Here is a 20957-nt window from a genome sequence, read left to right as displayed (position 1 = left end):
CAGGCTGTGTTTGAAAAATGACAGGAGCTGATTGCTTGGTACTTTATCTCCATCCACTTTAACTTTCTCCAAGGCATAGTACATAGACCCCGGGATCTCTACAGGAATTTAGGTACTATATTACGGAACATGAAAATGTTAAATTATTGTGTAGCAAGGTAATAGTTGTCAATATTGTTTATTTTCTGTAACAAAATATAATGTACGCATTGTTTCTCCAAAATATTTATTGTTAAGGTTTATTTTTTATTTTACATAGAATTGAGCAATCCTTGAGAATATATTAAAATCTATACATTTGTTAGAGTCACCACTGAAATAGTTGAATTCATATAATACAGCACATATAATTTTGTCACATATGCGATTATTAGAAGCTTAGTGATTAGTAGTTCTGGATGTTCATATCCTGAGTTCACGGTGGAATATTTATAATTGTCTTATTTGAAGTTACTGGACAATCATAAATCAGTGCCCACTTTAACAATAATCTAGTATCATATTTGATACATTTTACCTAAAAATATAGCAACGATTCACTCTAGTTTTTTTCATGGTTATTATACTAATTGTGTTTCGACAGTGTCATCCGGATATAAAAGAAATCCTGTAAATATACTGTCATCTTCATTGCTAACATAAATGCCATTCCAGTCCCTTGATACTTCCATCCAGACCTGGTCCCCAGCATTTAATTTTAGAACCAACATTGCTGAAGCCTGGTCTATCTCTTGGCCATACAGGGTTTCACGACTTTTAAATATCTTCTTATTTTGGGCGACGATACTGATGCGAGCTGGGCGGCCTCTGACGGTCACATGAAATGCAAATACATAGGTTCCTGCAATTGTACAGTTAAATTTCCCTGTGGTAGGGTTGTATTCTTCTTGTTCATTGTACAATAATCTGTCAAACTTTACAGGTGCATTAGGAGCAGGAAAGGGCTTTGATAGACCCACAGTGAAGGCAGATCTTATAGGTTTGAGATTTTCCCCTTTGGTTCCTTTAAGACCCCTAGAACCTTTTTTTCCGGGAATCCCTCTAATTCCTTTTATGCCATAATTTCCTTTTGGTCCAGGTGGACCTATTAAACCAGGTAATCCAATCTCACCTTTATCCCCTTTAAGTCCTGGTTCTCCCTTCTCTCCACGTTCTCCTCCTAACCCATTTATCCCATTCAGTCCGGCATCTCCCTTAATGCCCTTATCCCCCTTTAACCCTCTCTCTCCAAGTTCTCCTTGATCACCTTTTTCTCCAATATCTCCATAATTTCCTTTGTCTCCTAAATCTCCCTTTTCACCTTTGTCTCCCTTCTCTCCATCCATGCCTATTAAACCTTGATCCCCTCTTTCACCTCTGTCCCCTTTTGTGCCATTTTCACATATATCGCCTTTGTTTCCTCTCTGTCCTTTTATACCAGCAAGTCCAAGATTTCCTTTTTCACCTTTTGGGCCGATCTCACCTGTAAAAGTAAAAATCGTTGGTTGTTTTACAATGGAACATGACGTCCTGCGTTTAGAAACCAAGTCTTTTTCATTAGGTTTAGTAGTAATAATAATAGTTATTAATAATAATAATAATAATATAATTATTATTATTATTATTATTATTATTATGTTTTATATATATATATATATATAGCACCTTTCTCCTAATAGGGCTTAAAGTGCTTTATATTTGCATTTAAGATACAAAATAAGCTGAACAGAAAAGAGAAACATTAGTAAAGGGACATTAGAGAAATGCGTGAGTGAACAGGTGAGTCTTGAGTCTGTTTTTGGAGGATTCTAGAGTGGAGGCTTCTCAAACTGGGCGGGAATCCAGCATCATAGAGTCGAGCTGCAAAGCTAAATGCTCAACCCCCAGTAATAGTAATAGCTTCACTTTTACCCTTGAGAGATGTAGGTAGGGAGTCTGTTATCTGTAATCATTGGAACAAATAATTTTCCTTATTTTAGAATAAGATATTTTTTATAACAGTTTTTTTTCCATAATTAGAATGGTTTCCAAAACATAGCCTAAAATATCCTACATTACATTTAAAAATAACATTAGTCTTCCCCACACTAACTTTGGGGCTCCCCACCCCCATTAAACTGTTGCTCATCACAGAAAGGTTAATTTTAGGACCTACAACAAAGTATAGACACTTTCCCTTATATATCTACTCTGTACATTTAGGATGAGCCTGGTGCACAATGTGTCACATGAAAACTATAGGACAGAATCTTATACCACCTTTGAGCAGGTGGAAAAATAGGTTCTGTGAAGAGAAATAATTCAGATAAGTACACATTCATTTAAATTGTCCCATCCTGAACATTAGTGCAAAAGTATGTCCATTTGTTTACAGAATCTGCAACTAGAAAGCATGCCACGGTCCATCCAAACACTACCATCAGCCTTTGTGGCTGCAAGAGGATACATTCAGTAGTCATATTAATGTGGATAAGGTTCCCGACCTATCAATGAGCAGCAGCAGTTATTTATTCTGGTTTTGTGAAATGACTCATTATTGACTTTCCAGGTAATAAAACCTGTTTTATGAAAAGCATACAGAAGAGTTCCATGCTTCAACTTATAGCTGTGATTCTTATTACATTACCAGTTCTCTTCTTTGATGTTTCATATTCTTATCATTTGTGCAAACATATAATATAACATGAGTAATATTAGTAATATCCAACATGTTGTAATGTTATGATTGGTGTAGAGATTAGTATATTCATGTTCTGTTTTTAGTTCTGGTTCGTTGTGTTTTGGTTTTGGCAAAACTACCCTCAAGTGTTTTGATTCGGTTTTGATTTTGGATTTCTTTAAAAATTTATAAAAACGGCTAAAATCATGTAACTTGGACCTGTATTTGTTCCTACAGATATGTTCACTTGCATCTTTGCTGCGTACACAGCAAATTGCGCCACGCATGGCGCGAGGCATGCGCCCGCATCTCCCAGATTCACATGACTCCATAGGATTGCATGGTGCGATCGCAGTGGGCACCATAGCATACGCTGCTGCGGGTAATCGCATGGCGCAATGCGTGCGCACGTTTGTAGTACGATCAGCAAGGATGTAAGAGGACACATCTGTATAGTATTATTATTATCAATAACATTCATTTTCTGCCATTTCCAGGCAAGGGAGAGAGGAACTGAAATGCAAACCAAAATATACGAGATTTGGTTTTAGATCCAAGTTCTGAACTTAGCGAGAAGCCCAGAGTCAGAACTTGGCTATACATAGATCCCCAAAGTGATTTGAGATGGGACTCTGTACGACTCGGAACCTCAAAGTTTGGGTGTGTTCAGTTTTCAGCAAAGCCAAACTGCCTATCTCTAGCCAGCGCTTAGCAAACTGTCTGGTTTATTTACTAAGCTGTGTTAGTAGATAAAGTGAACGGTGATAAGGTACCAGCCAATCGGCTCCTAGCTGCCATGTCACAGGCTGTGTTTAAAAAATGGCAGTTAGGAGCTGATTGGCTGGTACCTTATCACCGTTCACTTTATCTCCTAACACAGCTTAGTAAATAGACCCCTGTGTGTGTTGTAAAACCTTAGTGTGTCACGAGTTGGTCCCCAGAGTGTTACTCACAACAACAGTGGGGTGACAAATAAACGCTGGGTCGCACAGGACACGCTCCGGCCAATCAGTGGAGCGAGGGGAGGAGAGTGTGCTTTCCACCTCTCACCTCTACTCCACTGGTTACTGCCCGGGCTTGTCAAAACAAAATCCCATCCTTCAGCTGGCTTACTACAGAATCAGCTGAGATTAGTATCGCCGAAACTCAGGTGATTTGAGGCTCCTGAAACTCAGAAATTGACTAAGAAGTGAGTTTAGCTGAGAGTGAGATAGCCGATGGTGAAGCAGATCGAGATTTCTCCCACGAGTAGCAAGTTTGGAAGGAGATTACTCACCCGAGATTGCAGTGTCTTCTCTCTGCAAAATTCTCCCGAGCAAGCAGTCTGCACATATCAGTGAGATGTATAAGCTGCTTGTGTTTTGTACCTGTAAAAAACGGGTTCATTGTTTAAAAAAAAATTATGTGAGGTCGCCCCCCCCCAAAAAAGCCTAATTAGCCCTGGACTTGTCAGCCTGTACTGGTACCTAAAATTACAAGAACAAAATGAGTAGGGTTCCCCCGTAATTTAGGTACCAGCAAAAGGCTACAGGGCCAGTCCTGGTTTTAGATATAGGAGGGAAAAAAATGTGTAGGGGAACCCCTATATTTAAAACCAGCACCAGACCCAAAATGACCGGGGTGTAATGCCCTATTACCAGGTCTCCAGGGCCAAAGCACTATCACCCCAAGCTGCTCAGGCCAAGCTGGGGATCTCAGGGGTGGTGGGTACCTCCTAAAAAAGGGGTCCCCCCTCTCCCGAAACACCAGGCTTGGTCTGAAGCCCAGGGCTCTTCCCCGCACCCCTGGGCTGTGGGTACGGGGGTAATATTGTGTAAAATCAAAGAAAACTATTGTATTTTACAGTGGAACTACAGGTGCCAGCATGCCTGCCTTTTGGCACTTGTGGTACTACAAGTGCCAGCAGGCAGCTGGCACCCGTACCTCCACTGTAAAATAAATAGTTAAATAAAGACATAACACACACACACACTGTAGAAAGTATAACTTTATTACATACACCTACCTCAATCACACAAACTTACCTGCTGCCAGCTGTTTGGTCCCCTTGTCTAGTAGAATCTAATGGGAGAAGATGTCATACTCACCTCTACCCTTGCACTGGTCTCTGTAGAATCCCTGGACTTGGCAAAACAAAAAAGCGAGTGACCGATCCATGCCGGACAAGTATTGGTATGCGTGTTGTCACACAGACCAATACTTCGCGAATGAGAGGAGACGGGTCTCTTCAGGAATCCCACGGCCCAGCAGCCAATCAGAGGCTGCTTGACATATAGCGACCACTCATTGGCTGGTTACACGTGGGTCACCGCCAATTACAAATACACAGATCAGAACACTATGCTATTTTTAAAATAGGTGACATTGGACGATATTAGCATATAGTGATGTCATGACCTATAATAACTGAGCAGTGAAGTCACACCTTCAGTATTCATCAGGAACAAATATATACTATATGACATTGTATAAAGCTTCCTGCATGTTATGTGGATTTTTTTTCAGAATTTTCTTCTAGCAACATTGTATAATAAATCATTCCATTAATTCATCATAACTTTCCCAAATTAGAATACTATGATTACCAGTGAAGCATATGCATTAAGTGTGTCCCGGTTCCTCCAAAGATGAATCTACACATTCTGCAATACTGCAGTAATTAAAATGTATTTAAATACCACAAAATGTAGCAACTCACTTTAGTAACATTTATGTTTCTATAATTGCTATACAGTTATCAAGAACACATATCACATTCATTGCCTGAGGGATCTAGTGTAACAATATGTTAATGGCTTTCCTCTGGCACCAAATGGGTTAAATCAATTATTTAAACAGCATTCCGTAAGCAGAAGCACATGTTTGTTCTCCAGTCACACAGGCAGGATTCAATGTATGCCTGTCTGCTACCTGCAGTATGTATCTGACATCTCTCAGGGCATTGTTTCTCCTTCAACAGAATCAATTTGAACAGAGGTCACTGGAGCAGTTTCATTACAAGGGAGGTAGAATGAGAAAGAGACAAGCATAACTGTGCGTCATTCATTATCATTACCTGCTTCTCCTGGCCTTCCTGGGATTCCGGCAATCCCACCAGCTCCCTGTTCACCGTGCTCACCTTTCTCACCTACACATAAACATCTACATTAACATTAGCACTCATTAAGGATGTAATAGTCCCTAAACACTATAAGAAGGGGAAATGTAGTTATGTCATTTATTAAAAATCTGTTGCATTGAAAATAAAAACATTCCAAAAACAAGAAAGGAACAGTGAAATGAGTTTATTGAGCCCTTCATACTGATATGTATCAAAGTGTTTCTACTCCTTTTTTAGCTCCATGCTGTTAAAGAAAATGAAGGTGCCAATAGGTATAATTGATCCCTAAATAATATACAGGAGAGCAACATATAAAGGTCATGCACTGGCATGCTCCAAAGGGAACATATTACTTCCCATGCATCCCAATTCTGGCAAGTTAGTGCCGGTTTGTAGGAACTATCCCTCTGTCCGTGGTCAAGATGTTTGTCCTAATTTGGGAGGTGGGGGGTATTCCCCTGCTGCAGGAACCTTTAGTTGGGTTATAGTTATCAATGGCATAAAGCCTATCGGTTGCTTTGTGTCAATGTTTTTTCTAGTATATAATATAATCCATTCTATGGAAAAACTCTTTGTACATGCTCCTTTGCACATGTACACCATTGATGCTCAACAATGGTTTTCCACCAGTGGTAGCTTTTTGGAGACCATCAATGGTAGACACATCGATGGGCATCCCTTTGACTCTAGTGCATGAGGCAATAGCATGGCCATGCAGACTATGAAGTGGTTAAGACCCCAACATGCCACCTGCCCCAACTTCAAGCGTTCAGATATTGGGAAGTTTGCTTCATGTCAAGCAAAAATGAAATATGAAATGTTGCAGATTCATTTGAACATTTTTATCCCACAGAATACAATAGTGCATGCATTTGCTTAGCATGTACAGTAAATACCGCTGTTGGTGAAAAGTTCTGGGCGTAGGCTGCACCATTGCTCATAGTGCCTGATTCAGAGGTGGACGTAGTGTTGTTTTTTTCAGTCTGCAGATGTGTCCGAGTGACACTGCGAATGCATCCCAGCGGTTACTGTCGGGGGATGCTGCAGTGAGAGGCAATTTTGCTGGCCGTTCCTGGGTGGTAACAGGAGGGTGGGTGGCTTGCCAGCTGCGTGCGTGTAATGGAGCATACACACGGTCAGATTTTTCTTCAGATCTGAACGATAACGATTTTAAAAATCGTTCAATCGTTCATATCTGAAGGAAAATCTGACATGTGTACAACGATGAACGATGAACGATGCATGTTCCCGTTTGTCAGATAACGATATCTGACATCTGTAGTGATTGCAGTCAGTTTTGGATGATTTCCATTCATTTGAATACAGTCAAAAATTGTTTAATCGTTTGCAAATTGTTCAATCATTCATCTGAAATATCTGACCATGTGTATGCACCATAAATGGGCCTATCCTTTAGCAGATAAAATGAACGATTGAATGATATATATTGTTCAATCGTTCAATATATCTGCTATTGGATAGACCCTGAACGATGACAGATGCGCACCTATCATCTCTCTAACATGTTGAACAATTATCGCATATAGCTTGTACGATATTAGTAATATTGTGCAGTTTATATGCGGTAAACAACAAATGCCGAAAGATATTAGCAGCAGCTACAGAGCTCTGCAGAGACAAAAATCCACTCCCTGAATGATGTCATGCCATATCGTTCGTCGTTTGCCAAAATCTGTCATGTACATGACAGATATCGTTCAGCACAGCCACCAGAATTTTCAAGGGATATCTTTTGTCTTTCCTCGCTCAGAAATACATCTACTAATGGATAGGCCCCTTTATAGTCAGCGACTGCATCTTTTTCTGCAGTTGCACTGATGATGGTGGCCATGTTCAGATGGTAGTGTCGTTACAGGTCTTTATGCCACCCTGTCCGGCCCATCATAATGTCACACCTGGGGGGGGGCATCAGTAAGTAGACAATTGCATGGACCGTCCTAATGAAGTTCCGGGCCGCTCTGCAGTACCGCTAGTGGCAGGCACCCTGCAAACCACATACAAGTGCCATGGGGCAGCAACAGTGCCGCCCACAGGGTCCTGCACTTTGTGAAGCGGCAATTCTCACACACCCCTAGTTACAGCCCTGTCAGATGGACATTCTGATCCTCCATAGGGTTGGTTTCATGTTCAATGGTGTGACTGATGTGTGGCAAATGGTGCATCTTAGCACGCAAAGCGGTAGATTAGTGCCACAGCTGGTGGGTGTCTCTGTATGAATCCCATCAGCTCTGGCATTAGCATAAAGACTAAGGGGTCTAGTTACTAAGCAGTGTTAGGAGACAGAGTGAAAAGTGATAAGAAAGTGATAAGGTGCCAGCCAATCAGCTCCCAACTGTCATTTTTCAAACACAGCCTGTGAGATGACAGTTGGGAGCTGATTGACTGGCACCTTATCACTTTCTTATCACTTTTCACTCTGTCTCCTAACACGGCTTAGTAACTAGACCCCTCAGAGTCATGATGTGGAAAAAGACGCAGTGACGTCTGTATTAGCGCTCACCTCTGAATCAAGCTCTGAATTTGGTTACATTTACTCATAGTCAGGAATTGTGCTCATAGTCATATCTGTCTTTGTTTAAGATCTAGATTGTGTATAGAATAGCTTAGACATGTGTCCTAGGTTGCAAAATATAAGTGAAATAATTCAAGAAAAATATAGGGCATAAACCAGATTTAGAAAGCTTCACCTACAGAGACGCGCTTCCTCAAGGCACGAGATACAGCGGGAGGTGTACTTTGATCAATAAAGTACTTTTCTTCAATAAAAAAGATGTTGGTATTGAGAAAAAATGGTGAAAATATATAAAGTTGTTCTCAAGTTCTGGTTAAGTGTGCAGATAGTTATCTTATTAATGTCTGAAATGATTTATCTGTTTCTGGACTAGTTATAAGAATAAAAAATTAGGTGGAAAGAAAAATTCGGAACTGTGTGCCCCCGATTACCCCCACAACGAAAGCACTGTATAAATACCACCACTCAATGGCCCTCATACAGAGGCAGCCGGAGGATGCAAGCGGTCGCTCAGAAACTGGGCGGCCGCTTGCATCCTGACCGGCCGCCTCTGTTTCGGTCGTTAGGCTGTGGGTTAACACCCACAGCTCTAACGACCGCTAGGGTGATGGTCGCGATGGTCATTGACCATCGCGACCATCGGGGCTTACGACGTAGGGTCTCACTTGTCATAAGCCCCGGAGAGCTTCTGGATCTGTCAGAGCCGGAAGCTCTCCACTGACATCACTAGTGATGTCAGTGGGGCCTCCCCCAAATGGCAGGCGTTCCCATGGGAACGCCTCCGTTTGGGCTGCCACCCCCCCGGCCCGCCTTCCAAACAGGGCGAGCTGTCAATCAACATCGACAGCTCGCCCCCTTTGGAAAGAGACCCACTACAACCGGCGCTGTCGGTCGTAGCGGGTCTCACGCATGCGCACGAAGGAGCCGGCTCCCTCGTGCGCATGCGCACTACACAAACATCGAGGCGGCCGTGCGATCGTAGAATAAAGCCCAATGTCCCCAGTGACCAATGCAGGTTTTGTGGAATTTTTTTCCTCAGGAACTATAAATTGAGTTTCCTTGTTTTTTAATTGAATCATTTCATTTTTATTTCAATTGGATATGTCAATACAGATTTTAAGGGGTCTATGTACTAAGCCTTGGTGATAGATAAAGTGGATGACAAAAAGTACCAACCAATCAGCTGCTAACTGTCATTTTTCAAACACAGCCTGTAAAGTGACAGGAGCTTATTGGTCGGTACTTTATATCCATCCACTTTATCTCTCTCCAAGGCTTAGGGCCTGATTCAGACCCATTCACTAAGCTGCGGACGCACGCTATGGGCGATTATCGCACGTTTGCACATGCGTATGCGTCAAAGTATGTATGCGCGAACCAGTCACTGTGGCCGAGAATTGTGCGTCGTAGTACACAGACTGGACGCAATTTTGAGTGACAGTGCCGTTTGTGGGTGGTAACAGGGGATGGTGCTTGTGAACGGGATTGGAGTGGGAGTGGTGGAGCGAACGCTTGCGGCGGGGTAAAGTCTACCTGAAGCGTTGCGTGCAGCACCGATGGCTCTCAATGGTTCTGATTGTTCATACACTTCCTGGAGATGATGTGTTAAGAGAGAAAAGTGGGCGTCTTTACCGGCGTGCGTTCGCTCTGCCGTCGCTCTCTAAGACATAGTGGGCGTCCTTACACCAGGCAGTGCGATCGCTGCATTTGCATACCCGGACCCTTTTAGCTGCGTGAGAGCGCAGCTTAGCGTCCGGGTCTGAATGAGCTCCTTAGTTCATAGACCCCTTGGAACCACTGGGACATTTTGGCTTCATAATGTACAGAAATGTGTTTGGTATTCCTAGAGTTGAATATTCCACTATCTGACTTTTACTATAAATGTCCCTTACTGTACCTACTAGGTTTCACCCCATTTTCCATGTGCACTGAAATGCATGATACAGTATTGAGCAATCCTGCAACATACATATTTAATATGTTCCGTTATAAAAGACCATCCCAACAAGTCTGCTAAGCACAGCCAAATAGACTTCTAAACAATATTAATGACAGGTAATTCCTTTGTGGCTTAATGAGCACTGCCTTGGAAGTAAAAATGTTAACTCTCAGTCTACCATCCTCTTCCATTACTATATAACTTACTAAGCAAATATGCAAAGTATGGAAAAATGTAGCTGAATTATTGATAAGCTTGTATAATGGGTAGATCTATTATGGAGAACTGTGCACTAAAATATGCAATCACTGCTGATAAATGTACTGTAGAGTGTGGTCACAAGTCTGCTACTTACTAAACATAATTAGTTCTGGAAGAGTTATAGCTGTAGCTGTGTTCCAAAAATGATAAAAACCACATGTACTGCCACTTCCATATGATACCTTGCCCAGTCTATCAGTGAGATCATTACATTCATTATATACATTTGTAGGTAAACAGTGTTATTGTGTATCTAGATGTTTCAAACAAAAGACAAGTATTTTCACAACAAATGTAATTAACAGCTAATGCATTAACGAACATCCTGAGAAATAGTTACAGTATGTTACCATAAGTTCATTAACTATAGACGGGTTGAGTATGAAATATCGATGGCTTAAAAGCCACCGATTCAAATCCCGGCACTGCAAGCCCGACGGCAGAAAATCTCGACTGCGGCTTGTAAGCATGGGCGCCGAGATGGGGGGGAGCGGGTACAGTTTACTCGGGCCTGGGCCGCCCCCCCCCCCCACACACAGCAGCTCAGCACACAGCTTGTGCTGGGCTGCAGAATGAGACTGCTCGCGGCTGCTGCAGCAGCTGAAGCAGTCTCCTATGGCTGTGGGGGGGAGTGATCACACTGATCGCACCCCCCCCCTGCTTAGCGACGGGCTGGGGGGCCTACAGTGCTACAAAAGTGATATTCTTTTTTATTTTTTTAAAGGGGGCGTGGACACACCTCCCTCGATTAGGCCATGCCCCCCTCCTTTACCCAGGCCCGGCCAGGCTCTCTACAGCCCTGCTTGTAAGTATAGTTAACCCTCCCCTCTCCCCTCCCTAACCCTAACCCTCCCTTGGGGGTGCCTAACCCTAAAATTCTGGGATGGTGCCTAACCCTAAGTTGCCCCCATGGTGCCTAACCCCCCCCTCCCTGCACCCTAAACCTAACCCTCCCGGAGGGGTGCCTAACCCTAGCCTCCCACTGGTGGTGCCTAACCCTAACCCACTCTTCCCCTAGCCTAACCCTCCCGGGGGGGTGCCTAAACCTAACCCCCCCCCCCACGGCTAACAGCTCCTGACGCCTGGCTTACCTACGTTCAGTATGATAGGCTTCAGTATTTAGATGCCTATCTTTAGTCCCATGCCGGGTATTCAGTGTCGGGATTCTGGCGGTAAGCATTCCGGCCGCCGGCATCCTGACTACATCCCATCTCTTCTTAGAGATTTCTATGTGAGTTTATGAAATAAAGGATAAAGGGAGCTAAACCAGCTTAGATACCTCTCCCACTGGGACCCCCTCATATATAGCTAATAAGTAATAGTTACAATTGAAAGTATTACATTAGTTGTGCAATTAAGGTCAAGCAATTCTTGTTTTTAAAGGTACACTCCATGAAAAGTTATTATTTGGCCCATGCATGCGTCTATAGGTGATGTAGTCAGGATACCGGCAGCCAGAATGCCGACCGCCAGAATCCCGACAATGAATGCCCGGCATGGGACTAAAGATAGGCGTCTCTGTATGTTACACACAAGAAAAGAAGATGATGGAGCAGATATGGGATAAAATAGGACAAGCTCCCTTTTCTGTCATCATTTGGCAAAGTACTTTGTGCATTGCACTGGGATCACTCCATAGAAATGAACGCTGCGTATGGCATAAAATTATGGCCTTAATTTGAGTTGAAAAAAATCTTAAAATATGTGCTATCCAAACTCTGCTGTACCCTCTGGGCTTAACATAAAGCACCCAATGTAAAGATTCAGCCATTATCATATTCATTGTGATAAAGACGAGCTCTGTTTTAAAAATAAAATTTAATAAATTAGAAAATTGTCCATTTAAAATAAGTACCCAGCACCAGTACTATTGCCAAGGATAATCACTACTAAAGCAGAAATGCAGCAAAGCATTAATGGGCTATACAGCTTACAACAGAGAGACGGGTAGTATGGGTTCCCATTGCCATAATAAGAAACAAGCCACAGCCTAGTCAGCACAGGAAATACATTTCTCCTATCTCATCTATGTAAAAAAACAGGAGGGGAAGTGCACACTAGCCTTTAGTCCTTAGTACAGTATGTGTGCAGCATGTATGTATATAGCTGAAGTCCTAAGATTGAGCTTGTTCTGGTGGTCCAACCACCAGAACAAATGATATTATTACTTTAGTCCATATGGACATGCAACTTTTGTCAGATCTGGTATAAATTATGTTACACTTGCCATGATGCTCAGTTAGTGTTTCAGCATCACTGAGACAAGTAGGACACTATAGTTTAGCAAGAGTTAAAAGTTGTGCTTCACTGGCAGGATAATTGGTGTAACAGCAACACTGGATCGGTGTGCATGTATGATATACTGGACCTCTGTACATGTATGGAGTGTAATAGTACATTGTAAAGCTACTTTGTCAGATATCATTTGTCCTATGGGCCTGATTCAGCAAGGATCGCTGATGCGATCGCGCACGCATTTCTGCTGCGAAAGTATGCTAATAATTGCAATCGCAAAGCACTCGCACGGACAACATCCAGATGTCCACTTCCCCTCTCGCACATCCATAATACCTTGCAATCCAGCCAAAACATTGATAACATCGAAGTACATCAGAGCCACTCACACATGTAAGGCAGATCTGACCCTACCACTAAATTGCTAACTTTCCTGCACGCAGTGAGAGCTCAAGCTGCATATGCCATCACAGTGGCTAATTTATATACGCCTCTGCAACGGCATTCACACGCACTGGCACGCCTGCATTTCTCTGACCACACCCCCATCACCACCCCCAAACAGTACTGTACTTCCTTTCAATCACTCTACGATGGGTCTGCATACTCACTGTGATCGCAGTGCTGATCACAGTAAGGCATTCACGCATGCGCAGTACATAACAATCGACCGTCTGCATATGCTTTAGTAGTTGCGATCCTTGCTGAATCAGGCCCTATATTAATCTAGTTCCCTCATACACTGGAAGTGAAATCAATACACAATCACTCATACACACCTTTGTCCCCTTTATAGCCTTTTGCACCTGGGGGACCGATAGTTCCATGTGGTCCTGGCAAACCAGTGTCCCCAGTATCTCCTTTGGGACCTGCAAAATGAATGTGTTAAATACTGTATATCTGATAGCATTTTTTTTCAACAAATAAAGTAATTTATTTTCTTGACACCATCAATGCAATCAAGTACCAGTCAGGATCAAAATTAACATAGTGGTTTTCAATGATAGAAAAATCCTCTGGCAGCTCACAAGACCTATTAATGTTATTTGGTCCAGAGGAATAGAATCGATATATAGTCAAAATCACCTTTCATGAAACAAATGCTAGTAACCTTGAAGCTTAGCTTGAACGCAAATTCACTTTTTATTCAAGCAAGTACTTTTATGGTAACAATAAATACATATTTAGTAAATGGGTCACCTTTATGTCAGAACAAACTTTTGTTCATGATCTTCGTGACTTATGTGTAATTTGTGATTTCAGCCAATTAATAATGTTAATTATAACTCAAACAATAGTCCCCAGTTGGAAATATTTAAATCCTATATTTTGGAAATAATTTATTTTTCATTTCCTCCCATTGTACTTTTGTTTTGAGGTTAGAATAAAGAAAAATGTATTCACAATATTCAATCAGTAATGTAAAACATTTTAGAAGAGATTTAAATTAAAAAAATATTTTTCTACACATCTGATGCCAAGATGAACACAACTCAGCCGCAGAAGCTCCTACATTGCTTGTACAAAAATAAATGCATTTATATTCACACGTATATACAGTATGTATTGCATGTATCTTTGCAGTACACAATACCACTATCAGTAAGCTTAGTTTGATACTCATCATCATACTTACAACAGTCCTATACTTTGTGCAAGTGATGCAGATGATAAACTAGTATATACTTATTATTTTTATTATTATTATTATTATTATCATTTATTTATATGGCGCCACAAATGTTCCGCAGCGCCTTACAAAGTACATAAACAAGTTGTAGACAAGCGACTTGCAGAACAATACAACACAGGACCAGGACATGGATAATATATATTGCTACATTAGCGACCATAACACCCAGATAAGTAACAGAGCATAAGCAACCAAGTGTTAGGTGCCCTAGTGGTGAGTAAGAAGTAGATGAAACTAAAGTAGGGAGAAGCACAAGAGGGTAGAGGGCCCTGCTCATAAGAGCTTACATTCTAAAAACTTATAAACTCCTTCATTGAACTTTGCCTATGTGAGCCACAAATAGCCCTTCAGTGACAAGTGGAAATGCAGTTTAAATGTGTTTGACTCTGCATTGCCCGTACTTGGGCATGCCTGGTTCTGGTGTCCTTGGTATTAACTAGTGAAAATAGTGGAGCAGTGGACCAGTGCAAAAGTTGCCAATAGCCACCAATCAGCTTTGAGGTAGCATTTATCAAGTGCATTCTATAAAATAATAGGTAGAAGCTGATTGGTTGCTATTGGCAACTTCTTCACAGGTCCACTTCTCCACTCATTTCACTGCTTTATACATCAACCCCCTTTGTTCATTAAGAGACCGTTCGCCGAAATGGGATCACTGGGAGTATCTGTCCCTGTTAAGTCCAACTATTTTTAACTTGCAAATACATGAATACACAGTTGTTAACTAAGCTGAATTATCCTGTGCTACACTAAATTTCTAATGCTCTGGTTATGAGGTGCTTTACCATATTATAACAGACACACACAAATATATCAAATCTGGACTGTTCTATCCGTCATGTTTATTGGGGGCTGGAGTACACGCCTACACTGCGCAAAGCACCTCTGATAATGGCTCCTTTTACTGTGATAGATGGACAACATAAATAAACAGATGCCCAATCAAAAAGGAGATGCCCGATTTCACTGCAGTCCATGGCTCTGAGAGAAGCCAGAGTTGCCCGAATCTCAAATACATGCCAAACCTTCTCCTTTTCCTAATGGATACTTGTGTACCCCCTCTCACAGGGGTCAAGAAGCTCTATTGTCCATTTGAAGATCCCAGGCTGTGCTTTGTGTATCTCAGTGTTACTGTGTGTAACCAGACACAATCCCACGGGCCGCTCTCATTGCAATTCCTGGCAGTGCAGCACATATAGGTAGCAGAGCCAGGGAGACACAATCACACAGCCCAGCGTCGGCTAGATCACATAGCTGGAACATTAGGAGAGAGGGAAAGAGAGAGACAGAGAGAGAGACAGAGAGAGAGAACAAGCCAAAAAACTAAAGAATTCAAATTTACAAACAGAATAAAGAAAAATGTGACATCACAAGGAACTGTTGGGTTTTTCCTGATATTATGTAATTAATCATAAAGAACTGAATGTGTCTATGTTTCCATATGTGCATTATAAAGGAATATACATAAATTGGATATTAATTATTTCACAAAGCTGTTACATTTCACTGACTGGTGTTTAATAATGACATTATTCTCTTCCAGTTTACAGAATCTTGCAAAATCCCCCTTATTCGCCTTTCAGACATCCTGAGATTTTGGGGTTTTTGGCCTTAATTTTTTGGTGTGCATTAATTATCCACTTGAATGCCCCACGCTGCTTGTGTACTCACATTGTACAACAAAATTAGCAATTCCTGAGTAAGGTCAGAGCTTGTGCAAGTGTGTGTGAGGCTGCGATGGTACTCGATTTTACCAATGGTTTTGCAGTCTTGCTTAGGATTACGGATGTGTGTAAGGTAAAGCGGGGCGTCCTTATGATGTGCTGTGATGGCATAGCTATCACAGTGGATTAGCATACTATCGCAGTGAGACTGCGTGCGTAATCGCTATTGCAATCACAAATGTGATGCGTAATGAATCAGGCCCTTTATCTCCATCCACTTTATCTCTTTCCAAGGCTTAGTAAATATACCTCTTACTCACACAAATGGTCAATGTTTTCCAACTGCATGTAAGTCACTAAAAAGTCACACAGCGCATGCGTCCAGTGGTGTGAGCACATAGAGTCGTAAGACTAATTGAGATGCATGGTCTCAGAAATGTATTGGGCATTCCTGGGCGGTGACTGGGAGGTGGCTATTTAGTCTCATAGAGATCCACTGTCTTATAACTAGTATCTAACTCAGACACTTAGGGCCTGATTCAGAGATGTTTACGCAGATGAGCGATGTTTTGCTACCTCATATGCTCTAAAAATCCAGAAATCCCTTACTGCACACACATGAACTCAGATGTCCTGTGCCATTTCCAATTGCGTGTGGTATCACTAACACTAGAGAAGGGGTTTGTGTTCCTGGGCACATTAGGGTGGAGACTGGGAGGTGACCTAAGGCGATTGCAAAAAGGGTGTGTTATAGGCGTGTCACGGGCGAGTCTGGTAACGCTGCTGTGTGCCCAATCGCAAATACAATGCTTCAGAGGTCATGTTTAGTTGCACTAGAGGAGAGTAGCTAGAGTAGACCCTAGACTACCGCCAGAGCCGTAACTAGACTTTTTGGTGCCCTGTACCAGAGAGAGCATTGGCGCCGCCCACCCATTTTTAAATAGGGACATAAAATAGTGCACGTGAAAAAGGGCCATGGCCTCATGGGGAAGGGCCAGGGAAGATATAGGGGTACTCCTGGGGCAGCGAGGAGACACTGGGGATAAAAGAAGAGGAAGCTACAAGTGAGAATGATAATAAACAGGAAAACTGACAGGCCCAAACAGCACCCCCTGCCCTGCGGTGCCCTGTGCCATGGCACAGGCCACACTACCCTAGTTACGGCCCTGGCTACCGCAAATGTTGATGATGCAACCGATGTTGTGTCAATGTTGGTGTGTTTACAATCTCCATCACAAATGCATGGACCACACAGCCTGAAAGTATCACTGCTCATACATTCCATGGCATCGTTTCACACAAAGGGAAGGCTGAGTTCAGCACTTCCATATTCTCGCAGCCACTATTGAGAGAGCAGCTGTGAACATGTCAGGCTCTTAATAACTGTCATGTTCTGATGGAGATTCTGCACAGCATGGGGCTGGAGCAAGTTTTGATGGTGCGTCCGATTGTTGCTTCCAAAAAAGCACAAAGTGAGTATTCCAGTCATTGCACATTTTGATGCAAAGATCCACAACAAGGAAGGGCTGCTACTAGTATTTAGCCTAAAGTCAAACATGAATGCCTAAGTGTATGCCCCGGAATATGCCCTAGTTTATTTGGCCAGTCAGCACCTGCTCTGCAAAGAAGTAGCTTCCTGTCTGGTAAGTAACAAATCCTCTCTCTGTCAATGTATAAACAAATAACCATAGATGCAGCTACTGATCCAGTGCAAGGATGCACCCAGCAACTGCACAGTCACAATTTGTTTTTCACTCATATTATCATAAGTCTCTGCATCCCTTTGAATGTATGTTACGCTCTACTTTTTTCTCCCTTAGCATCAAAACAAGACCTAGACATGCCCACTTGCTGCATCCACCCCCTGACCAGTGCCATATAGAGCCGAACATCTATGTGGCGCTAATTCTGCCCGCAATGGAGATGTGCTAAGCCCCACCCATCACAGGTGCCATGCTAACCTGGCAGTGGGATCACTGCAATCTTTGCAAGAAATGGAATCGGTGCAGAGTGTGGTGGGCAATAATGTGAGGGTTGGTGAAGTAGTCAGCACATGGAGGATTAGCTGTATGGATGGTGCAAAGGGGATTGACAATGGTACCACAATCACTCAGTGTTACCCACTTGCTACACACAGGAAGTGACTGGCAAGTTTTAATCTGGGGTGGAAATGCAATCAAGTGGCCCTGGCTTTCTATCAGAGAAGGACAGTGCCCAATTACAACCGGGCTGCTGGGGATATCGCCCATGACACAGCCCATGACACAGCCCAAACACATAGCTACATCACGAGTATGATGGCACCATGGCATATGTGAACTGGGGTTTCTGTGTGGCATAATGTGAACTGGAACCACTACATTTGTAGTGCTGGGAGTATTTACACATTATACTTTTTAATAACATCACCAGTTTATCATATTGACAATTTTATTGGTAAGGGCCCACAGAAGTTAGTTGCTCTGGGGCCTGCACAAACCTTAATCTGGCCCTGGAGCAGGGCAAGTGATGCAGAGTCATACGCATTTCAAGCGTATCTCCACTTATGGTTGGAGAGGAGTAACTAACTGTAAAATAAAGTTCCATTTGAGTGTGTCATACCCCAGCTCTGGCAACCCTCCCTCCTCCCTCATTACAATCATACCCCAGCTCTGGCAACCCTCCCTCTTCCCTCATTACAATCATACCCCAGCTCTAGCAACCCTCCCTCATCCCTCATTACAATCATACCCCAGCCCTGGCAACCCTCCCTCCTCCCTCAAATACAATCATACCCCAGCTCTGGCAACCTTCCCTCCTCTCTCATTACAATCACACCCCAGCTCTGGCAACCTTCCCTCCTCCCTCAATTACAATCATACCCCAGCTCTGGCAATCCTCCCTCCTCCCTCATTACAATCACACCCCAGCTCTGGCAACCTTCCCTTCTCCCTCAATTACAATCATACCCCAGCTCTGGCAATCCTCCCTCCTCCCTCATTACAATCACACCCCAGCTCTGGCCACCTTCCCTCCTCCCTCAATTACAATCATACCCCAGCTCTGACAATCCCCCCTCAAATACAATTATATCCCAACACTGGTAACCTTCCTTCCTCCCTCAATTACGATCATACCCCAGCTCTGGCAATCCTTCCTCCTCCCTCATTACAATCACACCCCAGCTCTAGCAATCCTCCTTCTTCCCTCAATTACAATCATACCCCAGCTCTGGCAACCTTCCCTCCTCTCTCATTACAATCATAACCCAGCTCTGGTAATCCTCTGTCCTCCCTGAATTACAAATACGGTATACAGTCTCCCTCCTTCTTCAATTTAATCAATTACAGATCTCCCCTGGATCCACAACTGGGAGCATCTTGTGCCTGTCTCCCGCCTGCCAGACATGTGCATGCAGCAAGTGGCTGTCAGCAGTCCCAAATACTTAAAAGTGTACCATCCCAAATGCTGCACTGACCCCTGGCCCAGCCCGCCCCTGCATATTCCACCAAACACAAACACTAAGACACAAACATTACAGATTATATTACAGTGTGTCCCACACTGTGTAAAGTAAAACACTTCTATAAAGAAGTGTTTTATAACTTCAAACTATAGAACTTGCCTCTTTGTAAACAGTGTCTGTGCAATAATATGCTAATGCCGCAGGAGGTGACTTGTGTACTGTAAATAGACACCTCCTGAAGGCTATTCTGATCTGCTGCTGCTTCCGAAGATACATCATTAAATCATCTGCGTGACCATCGGTCATCTGAGTAATTCTCAGGTTACGCGGGATGACCAGGGAATTCACGCTGCTGAATGAGCTATGACCATGTGCAGTGTGGCATCTGCGCATATCACACACCATCAGAGATGTACACAAACCATCGCTTCTGCATACATCTCTGAATTAGGCCCATAGAACCTGGTTCCCATGACATGCGACTAAAGGCGCGACATCCACTAGGCGATGGGTTTAAACGATCAGGATCGAATTACAACATCTTGTAAGCCGTGACGCGTCGTTCATCCGCATCCTCCTGCAGTGCCTAAAACGACCAGCGATGCGCGCTCCCGCTGGTCATTTCCGATATCAATCATCGCCCGAACATGCAGGTCAATCTGCTGATAACGACAGATTGACCATGTTCTGGGATGAGGGAGGGTGCCTACACTGAACGATCAATTATTCAGTGTAGGCACTGCAGGGGATGGGGAACGACGGTACGGTTACAATGTTGTAATCATACTGTCGTTAACCCATCGCCTAGTGGATGTGCGCCTTTAGCCTCACAAATCCAACCCTAGCAACAGTAATGCCCACACCACTAAAACTGATACTAAGGGGGAGATTTATTAAATATTGGAGAGATAAAGTGTAGAAGTTACCCATATCAACCAGTCAGCTTCTAACTATATCTACTGTTTAGAAGGCTTGATACATTTCCATCAATATCTCTTGTGGCATAGGTGTACCGAGAATAAAAGGGAATATATTCAAGTGATACCTCTTTTGGTGAGATCAGAAGTTGGTATAAGAAAGGTTGGGATACACCCAGTAATCAGAAGTTCTATTACTACATCTGCCTACTACAATAAATTCCTACAGCAGCACTAGTACAACATTCATTTACTGTATTTTGGAATCAAAGTCAGTAAAAACAAATCTGTACAAATTGGCAAAATAGCAGCGATTCCAAAGAAACACTTGACATGTGTTTCATGGGTGTACTGCCCGCTTCATCAGAGAGTGTAACAACAATACACAATCAGTTGTGAAAGCTATAGAAAACTAAGGGCCTTATTCAGAGCCACTCGTAAGCGGCAGCTCGTTCGCTCCGAGCGATGTTTGGCCAACTGTGCATGCGTACGGATCATTATACGCATGCGCGAACCAGTCAGTGCGGTCGAA

The 20957-nt window shown here is 42.9% G+C and overlaps 1 protein-coding gene across 2 annotated transcripts in view; it reads right to left on the bottom strand.

The window, feature by feature from the left end:
- Positions 1 to 269: 269 nt before the first annotated feature.
- The window catches only part of LOC148538693 (uncharacterized), a 54498-nt gene continuing 33810 nt past the window's right edge, over positions 270 to 20957 (bottom strand). For both annotated transcript variants that reach the window (XM_088452309.1, XM_088452308.1), the window contains 3 exons: positions 13486 to 13575; positions 5694 to 5765; positions 270 to 1462 (listed from right to left, as the gene is read on the bottom strand). In XM_088452309.1, the coding sequence (XP_088308435.1) occupies positions 561 to 1462; positions 5694 to 5765; positions 13486 to 13575 (1064 nt within the window). In that variant the 3' untranslated portion in view covers positions 270 to 560. The remainder of the gene's footprint in view (positions 1463 to 5693; positions 5766 to 13485; positions 13576 to 20957) is intronic.

Source organism: Taudactylus pleione, unplaced genomic scaffold, assembly GCF_031769625.1.
Source record: "Taudactylus pleione unplaced genomic scaffold, aTauple2 ptg000037l, whole genome shotgun sequence".
Taxonomy (NCBI): domain Eukaryota; kingdom Metazoa; phylum Chordata; class Amphibia; order Anura; family Myobatrachidae; genus Taudactylus; species Taudactylus pleione.
Note: the sequence above shows the minus strand (reverse complement) of the source record. Positions and strands in the feature narration are given on the sequence as shown.